The 10,718-nt window shown below is 36.9% G+C and overlaps 2 protein-coding genes and 1 pseudogene across 2 annotated transcripts; all 3 read right to left on the bottom strand.

Moving 5' to 3' along the window:
- Positions 1-483: 483 nt before the first annotated feature.
- On the bottom strand, positions 484-1,514 carry LOC121784633 (annotated as a pseudogene).
- Positions 1,515-3,442: 1,928 nt separating this feature from the next.
- LOC121785040 (aspartate aminotransferase, chloroplastic-like) lies at positions 3,443-6,846 on the bottom strand. Its single transcript, XM_042183376.1, has 12 exons — positions 6,711-6,846; positions 6,526-6,588; positions 6,318-6,386; positions 5,875-6,069; positions 5,708-5,746; positions 5,548-5,637; positions 5,305-5,413; positions 5,119-5,228; positions 4,819-4,962; positions 4,409-4,575; positions 3,765-4,029; positions 3,443-3,686 (listed from the first exon to the last, which is right to left on the bottom strand). Exons 2-12 carry the CDS (start codon positions 6,586-6,588, stop codon positions 3,555-3,557), a joined length of 1,383 nt encoding a protein of 460 aa, XP_042039310.1. The 5' UTR covers positions 6,711-6,846; the 3' UTR covers positions 3,443-3,554.
- Positions 6,847-7,555: 709 nt separating this feature from the next.
- On the bottom strand, positions 7,556-10,092 carry LOC121783357 (Golgi SNAP receptor complex member 1-1-like). Its single transcript, XM_042181403.1, has 5 exons — positions 9,817-10,092; positions 9,192-9,422; positions 8,650-8,817; positions 8,011-8,124; positions 7,556-7,891 (listed from the first exon to the last, which is right to left on the bottom strand). The coding sequence occupies exons 1-5, from the start codon at positions 9,853-9,855 to the stop codon at positions 7,778-7,780; spliced, it is 666 nt and encodes a 221-aa protein (XP_042037337.1). The 5' UTR covers positions 9,856-10,092; the 3' UTR covers positions 7,556-7,777.
- Positions 10,093-10,718: the final 626 nt, after the last annotated feature.

The raw sequence follows: 10,718 nt of genomic DNA, 5'->3' as shown, positions 1-10,718 counted from the left end.
TTTGTTCTGATTTTGCTTTAATGTGTCGATATACCTTTATTTAATAAATGGTTGTACTATTAGTTAATGTTATATGGATTATATATATTAATAAAAGATTATACCTATAAAATCACGAAAAATATCTACATGGAGGTGGTCAGTCAAGAACATGGAGCGGACAACTTGAAGGTTAGAGAAATTAAAATAAAATAATTAGTACTAATAAAGTATTCTCTTCTCAAACCAAATTACCAATTTCTTATTAATGTACTAATATAAAAACAACCTTCATATAAGTCTGTCATTAAAATGTAAATACTACTACTAGTTAGGACCAAAACCAAAATATAACTAAAATCAAAAGTTTCAAATATAGTTCAAGTCCAAAAGTGACTTTGAACTTAACAATCAAAGTTTAAGCCAAAAAGTGACTTAAACTCAACAATAGAACTAGAACATGAAATAGCCTAACAAATATTACTAGCAAAAACACCAACAAAACCTACTGATCCATCCTAACAAGAGTCAGTGTTACTCTGCATTAAATAGACACAGAGCAACACAATTAAGCAAAAATAAGCTACTACCATACTATACTAAAAACTCAAACATAGAAGTACTCCATATTAGTTGATCAAACTCTTGCTGCAAATGCTCATGAGCTCTCGAGCAACTTCATCGATCTCTCCATCGCCCTTCAACGCGAGCTTCTTCTTAACATCATCCACCTTCGCCCTCACACCATCTTCCACCACGACACGATTGATCACCTCAGCAACTGTTTCAGCATTCAGCCTCCCATCTCTGTCTCTCAGCACCTCCTTCCACGCACCAATCTCTTCGACCAGCCTAGCGTTGATGGGCTGGTCCAGATGCATTGGCACCGCGACGATAGGAACCCCAAACTTGAAGCTCTCCATCACAGAGTTCCAACCGCAGTGGCTCACAAAGCCTCCCACATTTGGATGCACAGGGATCCTTGTCTGTGGGGCCCTTTCCCAACCTTGTCAAGAAATCCTTCCGGAAGCTTCTCTTCGAGAACCGCCTCAGTTTCCGGAAACCTCACAACCCAAATGAAGTTAGCTTTGGATTGTAGCAAACCATGAGCAATCCCGGGATTGTAGCAAACCATGAGCAATCCCATCCATGTCCTCCTTGCTAAGGAAGTACTCGTTCCCAAACGACACGAAAACAGTCGATTTCGCCTCTTTCTGTTCCAACCAAGACAACAACTCAGATGATGAGAAGTTCTCATCAGGCTCCTGAACAAGAGGGTCGACCGGGACAAACCTCTTCCCAGTCAAACGAGGCACATACTCGATGTATCTCCCTTCGATCTCTCCAGACCCCTTGATGAGGACGACCTCGCGAGACATGTTGACCCCCACAGAGCCCTTCTCCCTCTCGAGAGGGTCCCTGGCGTTGGCCAGCAACTCGTCCATGAAACGAGACTCGTAGTGACGGAACCTGATGTTCTGGTAAGGGAACTCAGCGTCCGGATTGCTGAAGTGGTGGAACATGAAACTGGTCATGACAGAGCTGCTGGTGATGAATATGACAGATGGGATGCTCATGGCCTCGGCCAGCGGTGGGGCCCACCAGGGGCGGAAGCAGAAATAAACATGAGTGGGGGCTAAATTTTCAAAATTTTATATAAAAATAAATTTTCATGTAATTTAAAATATTATTAGGGGCTTTTATATACCAATATGTTCAAAATATGAATAAATTTTAAAATTTTATAATAGAAAAAAATTAAAAAAATTGGATTCATTAGGGGGCTAAAGCCATCCCCTCTTTTCATGTGGGTCCGCCCATGGGTCCACGGCTGGATGAAGTCGAAGATGAGAAGGCCAGGCTTGTGTTTTTCCAAAATGGATGAGAAGTTTTGTTTGGAGTTGTGAAAAGCCTCCTTGAGCTTGAGCATGAGGTGGGGAGGGAGGCCATTAGTGGTGTGATACTTTTCAGGGAGACCATCTTGTGAAACCTCCAATGCAAGGGGAACTAATTCAATGGAGTTTGACAAGTTTTGAGGGATTTTGTTTTGGATGGAATTGAGAGTGGTTTGAGTAGAGCACAAGTAAATGAAGAAGCCTTTTGTGGTGAGTTTTTTGGCAAGCTCTAAGTAGGGTGTGATGTGGCCATACCCTAACTATGGGAACATCAAAATCCGAGGGCTTTGCATTTTGGTGGAAGAATTCATCCTCTTCTCAAAATTCTAATTTCTATTAGGATTTGGTTTGGTTGTAGAAGATGATTCAAAACATAAGTCTGGCCATGTATTTATGCTTTCCATGCAAGGTGCAAAACATGGAAATGAGGAGTTAATTACATACTAGAATCTCACAAAGATTACGTGTTTCTTATATTCGTCAAGTTTGTTTTGCCTTTTATCACAAAAAAAAGGATTTTTATTTCCTCTCGTGGCAAAGGATATTCTATGGAATCGTAAAAATAAATGATTATCAGACACAATTAATATATATATTTTTCAATATTCATTTGATATAAATAGATATATAATTGATTATTAAAACATATATAGATACAAGATTTGCTGCACGCGTACACTACCGGTGGATTATGCAATCTCAAGCTTATTATATACACTTCCTCCGTCCCATAGAAATATATTATTATCCAATCTCGTGTCAAGAACAAATTATTCTACAATCTGAAGCCTATTATATACTCCTTATGTCCCATAAAAATAGCTCACATACTTTTGTTAACTTTTTTCTCTCTAATAAAGTGGCCTTATTCTCCACTAAATTATTTTATTTCTCTTTTACTTTACCAATTATATATTAAAATCCGTGTGATAAAAGTGTTTATTTTTAAGGTTTGGTTTGGTTGTAGAAGATGATTAAAAACCTAGTCTCTGTGTAAGTATTTATGCATCATTGCATGGGTGCAAAAGGAAATGACAAATGAGGATTTATTTGGAGACTAAAATCTCACCAACTTTTTGTCGAGGGATTTTTATTTCCAAAATAAATGATTATTACACTCAATTTAAATATTTTTAAATATTCACTTGATATATGTATAATTCATTACTAATGCATTTTGCAATCTCAAGCCTATTATTATACATTCTTTCTTCTATATTATGCCGTATACGCATTTTCCTTTTATTTATTCCTTCCATTTTTATTTTTCTTTTTCTTTTTCTTTTTCTTTCTATTCCACCTTTTCTTAATAGAATATTCTAAAATTTTTACAAGCTTCCTCCATTGATTTCCGAATCTTAATTTACTTATTTCATCGGTATTTGCTTGTTATTTAATTATTTAATTTCATCTTTGTCTAAGGCCCGTTTGGTTTGAATGATTATAAAACTTGGCCAATTAGAGATATTTAATTCTTAGTCACAAGAATAGGACTTCATGCCAACTCTTTGTTGCTGAAGAACAGAGCTTTCTGCTCCAAATAATAGTTCAGCCGTAGCCTTGTCGAATGCAGCCAAAGATATTTGAAACCTTTCTTGTAAGAACAATGTTCAGAGAAATTTTATTGAAATAGTTACCTCGAACGGCCTGACCAAAACTCAGAGTACTTTATAATCTATTTCAGCTGACATTATGGTATGAATCAATAATGGCATCGGCAAGGTAGTCACACTTGGCGGCAGACAATCCGGCTAAGGATATCCTTCCGTCCTTGGTCATGTATACGTGCCACTTGCTGGTCATGTTTTCACTCTGGTTCGACAAAAAGGTAGAAATATCAGAACAAGATGTGCCTTTGAATTGAGCATTCTAAACAAATATAGGTTGTACCTGAGCTTTGTTCAAGCCTGTAAATGAGAACATGCCGATCTGTTTGAGAATGAAGGACCAGTCCTTTGATGTTTTTTCCTTCGAAGTGATGCTATCGTATAGTTTCTGTCGCACACTCTTTATCCTTCCGGCCATTAATGCCATCTCCTCCTTCCATTCGTTGAAGAGATCTGGGCTCCCCACAACATTAGCAACAATCCTGGCTCCATGTATGGGAGGATTTGAGTACATTGGTCGCGCGATCCTTTTTAACTGGCTTTTTACCCTGCAGTTGCACACAAGTCACTCTTAGCAATCTCCAAAGCTTAAGTTAGAAACATAATAATACACTCTTAAAGCAAAACCTCCATGGGAAACTAAAGAGACCAAATTTTGTCCCGCTAAAGATCTACTCAATTTCAGTATTATCTTGTTAGATGATGTACATTGCATCTGCTGTGAGCATACGTAAACGTCTTTGACAAACAGTAAACATAACATCTAATACATGCCTAGTAGGCTAGTAGTATTTAACAATTTCACCATACAATGTGATGCACATCCCAATAGCGGTTCCCGAACATATGGAAAGATGCAATACAAGTGAAATCAGTAAAAATGCTGAGAGAACCAATACAATACAAAAGACATACCCATCTTATTACCTTTGTGCTACTTCAGATGATGAGCAGACAACATTAATTGCTCCAATCCTTTCTGAATACAGACCCAAATTTTTACTGTAAGACTGAGCTACAAGAAGCTCCATTCCACGGTCAGCAAATAATCTCACTGATGATGCATCTTCATCAAGACTCCCACTTGCAAACCCCTACATTGAAATTGATAGTCCCATAAAAAGAATATCCCTTATTTTCAAATTGATAATCTACATATACTACCGTATTTTTTTTCACAGTATGCTGTCAAAGATGTGGAATCAACTGGTATTAAGTTTGACGCAAATGAATCACCGTAGACCATACAAGACATACTCACATTGTGAATGCTTACAAACACACACATTTTCACATATTCATGAAGCTAACATATATGTGAATTCAAGAGCATGCACCTGGTAGGCAACATCAAAGAATGGAATATGGTTTTTTTCCTGAATGACGTCAGCTATTACTTCCCACTGCTCTGGAGTGGGGTCAATGCCAGTTGGGTTGTGTGCACAGCCATGAAGTAACACAAAGGATCCTGCTGGAGCTGCCTGAAATACACGAGTTTGTACCAAAAAGTTATAGGATGAATTGCATAAAACTTTGGCCTATTTTATTTCTCTTGATTAGTGAGTAAAAAGAGCATAATCTTGACTAATGAGTACTATAATTCTAAAGAGATGGTGGCATCAATACGATTTCAGAACCTTTATGTCCGATATCATCCCATCAAAATCCAAACCAACAGTTTTAGGATCATAATAGCGATACTCAGACCATGGAACTCCAGCATCGTTGAAAATGTTCTTGTGATTCCCTGTAGAGACGTTGCAAGTCAGAAGAAAGGCGTAAAAAAAATTTCCAGGAAAGTTCATTAGAACTTTAATAAGTACCCCAGGTTGGAGCTGATATCAGAACTTTAGCGCCAGGAAAATATCTCTCTATGAGCTCTGCAGCAAGCCGCAGAGAGCCAGTTCCCGAAAGACCCTGGACAGTGGCAACCTGTGACAAAAAAAATTAGAATTTTCATACAGTTATGGTTGGTCCTTAAGAAAATTATACGATTATATTCACTTCAACTTGGCCAATTAGAGATATTTAATTCTTAGTCACAAGAATAGGACTTCAAGCCTTACTCTTTGTTGCTGAAGAACAGAGCTTTCTACTCCAAATAATAGTTCAGCCGTAGCCTTGTTGAATGCAGCCAAACCTTCGATTGGTAGATACTGCATATTGTGATGCATATTATAAGCATAAGTGATGAATCACAGACTTGTGGAGTAAAAAATTAAGTACCTCTTTGTTCTCTCCCCTTTCCAGCATAAGATTTTCTGCCTACAATTTGTTTATGACAAAATAACATTAGTAATTTCTCAACAATCAAATATGCTATGCAATCATTGTATCTCAGAAATAAAGCAGCTGTTGTACAAACACATACAAGAGAGGATGAAGCAACTTACTTTCTTCACAACATCGAGCACATACGGCTGTAGATCTTCAGTCCGATAGGCACCAACGCCCAGGTTAAGCTTCATTTCATGAGTATCTGCTCTGAATGCTTCAGAAACTCCAAGAATGGGATCTGGAGGAGCCATCGTTAGTTCATTGAACTTGGAAACCTCAACAGCAACCGCCATGCTTGTCCTAGTGAAAGACTAAAGACGACACAAGTAAAATGAGAGAACTATTTATACCTCTATAATCAACTCAATTAAGCAACTATTTCAACAATTCACGCAATTAGAGTTGAGCATTATGGAGCTAAAATGCTCAGAGATATATACATTAGCCTTGATAAACGAAATATATAGAGTTATTGGACTGACGCTAGCAACTATTTCAACAATTCATGCAATTAGAGTTGAGACCTAAAATCTCGGAGATATATTAGTACTCCATATACCTTCTTCGTTTTGATAAAATTCTTCCCCAAAAACGTTGCCTGATTGGAACCTCCAACCCTTGGATTTACCTGCTAACATCACGGAAATAACTAGTTAAACTGAGGAATTTCAAAATTTCCCCAAAAACTCCGATCCGCTTACTGGAGTGAGAAAGCAAAAAAAAACAAAACCGAGAAAATTAAACTAAGTGGATAACGGTATGATTACCTTGAGAGGATCTAGCAAAGTAAGCGGAGAAGCTGAACCGAAAGAGAGAAGAGACGAAGCCATCTATGTATCACAACAATTGTGAAATCAATCAATCGATAACGAAAAGTTGATGTGACTGATCAGTTTTGCAAATGCAAAAACGGTAAGAGTGGCCGGAGATAACAGATCGAGAGATACTATACCGTTTTCAGCAGAGTAGAGAAATCCGTCAAAATCGATCGACAACAAGAGTGAGAAAGGAAAATGGAAGGAGGGCGATAGAAACTAGTACACTTCTGGCTTTCTCGTGTGTGTGATACTTTATACTCTCACATTAAATTTAACTCTTTACGATTTAAAATTTTAAATGTAATTTGCTCATAAATCATAATAGATTATGCCCTCCGTACTAAATCCTAATTAGTTACTATTGCTTGAACGACACATGATTTTTATTTAAAATTATTTTACGTAATTTAGAAATAATAATAATAATAATACTATTATGCATTTTACAAAATTGTGCATCTTTATTGAAACAAATTTCAATACAGAAAGAATAAAATAATTATAATAATGATTTCATTTTTTACATAAAGGACTACTATTATTAGTTAACAGTAGTAATTAAGGATTAATACTACGTGTGACCAATTAATCAAATCGATTCCAGCGTACGTTATTATCATTACTCACTAGTGTTAAATTAACAGATTATGAGTTTAATTATAGTTTTGTATATTTTCCGACAACGGCGTAACCAATTAGTAACCGGCAACCGAGCAAGGACAAGACCAAAGGCCCAAAAATCGACGAGGCTCGGGAAATTAAAATTTAAAGCAAGATGTAAACCCAACCGCAATTCGAACATAACAGAAATGAACAAGAACACAAGAACCGATCGGCCCTAGCCTCGAGCCAAAAGTTTCAAAATTCATAGGAAATGTACCGGCCAAAATTTGTGATTTTAAGGACTTGGATTTGGACGGCTATAGATAATCATCTCATTCTCATTCCTATCATGTTGTGCTATAGATTAAATAATACATAGACAGAACAGAGCAAATTTTCTTGAAGTGTATAATCTTCAGATGTACCAAGTTTTTAACAGGGTAACAAATATAATCAAGATGGGGACACCATTACAGATTCAATCTCACATGTGTGTGACCAAACAATAGATCCAGAGCATGCCAAGAAGATATGTACAGACAATATTCTCAGCTCCAGATCAACCCAAAACCGCTCCGAGTCGATGCAAAACTCCCACTTACTTGGTCCACCAGTAAATTAAAATTAAAAACGTGCACACAGATGCAACTAAGGAGAGTACGATGGTGTCCATGGACTTTTTCTTCTTTATTGATGAGAGAATGTTATTCACCTGCACAATATCGAGAAAGCTTGGTCTTTTATTTTATGTCCAGCATATCTGGGATTTTTATCATTTCAAGTGTGCAGTGTGATTTTTGCTGGATAGGCATATTTAGTTGTTTTACTTACCGTTGGAAGACGGCTTCCCACATTACTAAGCTTCAAATTAATGCCCCCAAATGTGGAGCGCTGGAAGACTAGGGACTTCAATGTTTCTTGGGCTTGAGATATCACAGAGTCCACCTACAGGAAAACGAAGAGTTAACTCAGGAAAAACAAATAAAGATCCATATAGGAAACAGAATTGGTTAAACCGTGAGCCAATTTTGTCTCCATGGACACCCCCACACACTTTCATTATTAGCACAAATAATCACATTTATCATATTGTAACCTACACATTCAGAATTTGGATTATGAACATCTTTTACATGATTTGGCATCATAGTATCTAATACCTTAATTGGAATCAGAATAATGCAATTTGAGAACTATATGCACCCAGTTTCCATTCGGCCAACTTATCCAGTTATTAAGGCTCATGCTAACCAAGATATGCCTAGCAACATAGCATGAGTAATTTTTAAGGTCTATATCTTGCCATCTGGCAAGCATTTAGTGTCCCGCAAAGCAAACCCAGTAGCTTTTTCAGATGCAACAAAGAAAATTCTATTTCCATTATCTTCATGTTCTTTTGGTGCCAGCTCATGACTCATGAGGCAACATCATTTCACCTATAACACTACATAGACAAAGGCTACCCATTACCTGGCTGGAATTTCTATGGAGAGAAGCACGTTCCTTGAGAAGAGCTTGATCATAAGAACCACCACCTTCTTCAAGGTCTAATCTTGAACGGTCAAACTCCCTAAAATCCTCAAGAAGTGATGCATGCTCTTTTTTAGCTTTATGACTGGAATGAAGTCGCTTGAACTCCTATGGAACCAAAAAGAAAGGCACTTTAAGCAACATAGAATTCTTAATCAGCCATATGAAAGATGAAGAAGCTAAAAAAACACAAGACAATACTGAATAAGAATCATGAACATACAAAATTCAAATGAACCGCTCAGAAATGCCAAGATCAAAGAATTATACAGGTGAGGTTTTAGGTTTACACTTTACAGCATTATCCACACCGTCTTATGTCACTACTTCTACAAGATTATTATGCAAAAAATCTTCATCTGGAACATAGCATAGAAATTCAGACTGAGATTTTAGCTCCAGAGAGCAACCTCACAATGCAAAGCCAAGCCATACACAAAGAAAGCATTCCTACACAGTGAGATGACAAAACAATTGCAAACCTGAGTAAGATCCTGAAGGATTTCCTGATGTCGTGTCAATGTATGAGAAAAGATCTCTGATCCACCAGATGAAACCCACGTTTGCATTTGGACATTAACTTGCTGAAGCTGTTTCAGGAGATGATCGATTCCAGACTCCAAATCATTATCGTTACATGATTCAACTTTTGTAGAGACTAACTTGCGATACAAGTGCATCTGTTCATCCAGCTGAGTTTCAAGTTTCCTCGCCTGTTTAGATGCAAGCACAGGACAGAAACAACCATACATCAAACAAAGTGAAATTGATGATGCAGCTAATAGTATATGAAGAATTAGATCCAGAATCGAATCACACAAAACGATAATAATATTCACAATGCAGTGGAGGACTCATCACAATCGATAAGAGTGAGCATAGCGGCAGTCATTAAAGATGATATCCGCATAACAAATGGTGATCTAACCGTAATTGAATTGTATTTGCAGACTAGGGTATGTAGGAACCACCACCACCACTAAACATCACAAATCTGATCATACCGATTGTAGCCCTAAAATCTAGATTCTAGTGGATTTTGGAGCGCGAGCAAATGAAATTGCGACGAAGGAAGAGAAAATAGTCAAAAAGAATTGAGATAGATACCTGTTTGCGCAAGGAGTCCCAAGAGGCGGGAGGATCCATTCACAGTCAAAATTCAGAGGTGTGGCTGATGAATTGAATTGCAGGAGGGGAGTTGAAGTGGAGAAAGGTCAAAAATTCAGAAGAAGAAGAGGAGAATTGGAGGTTTGGGAAGAGGAGAAACGTGAAAATGAAGGAAATGGGTGTTTGTTTGAGCGAGAGCGAATTGTCAACTACTACTGCTGCTACGGCCACCACTCCACGCCGGTTGGCCCTCTCTCTCTCTCTCTCTTCTTGAACTCTAATTCAACCCTTTTTATTCTTTTATATTCTTAGCAATGGACAACCACTACTGCTGCTTCGATCAGTATTAAAAAATATTTTTTTGCAATGGTTTATATTAAATATAAATAAAAATAAAAAAAAAGTGATACTTACGTTTACAAGTATATAACTATGAATAAAAATTCAAAAAAATATACTTCTATTGTCTCAATTTGAGTAAAAAATGTAGTCAGCCTTGAGGTCGAAAGATAATTGAATATGAATTTCATGTATTATTTTTATAATAAAATATTAAGTATAATGAATTAATAGAATATACGACCAACCTATTAAATATGGTAAAGGATAGAAAGGACATGCACCGATATAATGGTGGAAGTAGTTAATAATGCTCAAGATTTATCTAGAGAATATCTGATATTGCGATTTAATTGGTCCAAAATTATCCAAAATTTATTTGATTGAGGATCAATTAATTCGGAGTAAAGGTCAAAAATGGTCCAGAACATATGCCGATTTTACGATTTTAGTCCTGAGCATTATCTATTGAATTATTTCGTCCTACACAATTGAAAACGGACTGAATTTAGTCCTTTTTAAACGGCGTTGTTTAAAACTAACAGTTAACTACTATTTAGTTT

Source organism: Salvia splendens, chromosome 21 (genome assembly GCF_004379255.2).
Source record: "Salvia splendens isolate huo1 chromosome 21, SspV2, whole genome shotgun sequence".
Lineage (NCBI taxonomy): Eukaryota > Viridiplantae > Streptophyta > Magnoliopsida > Lamiales > Lamiaceae > Salvia > Salvia splendens.
The sequence above is the reverse complement of the archived record's forward strand: the minus strand, read 5'-3'. Positions and strand labels throughout refer to the sequence as shown.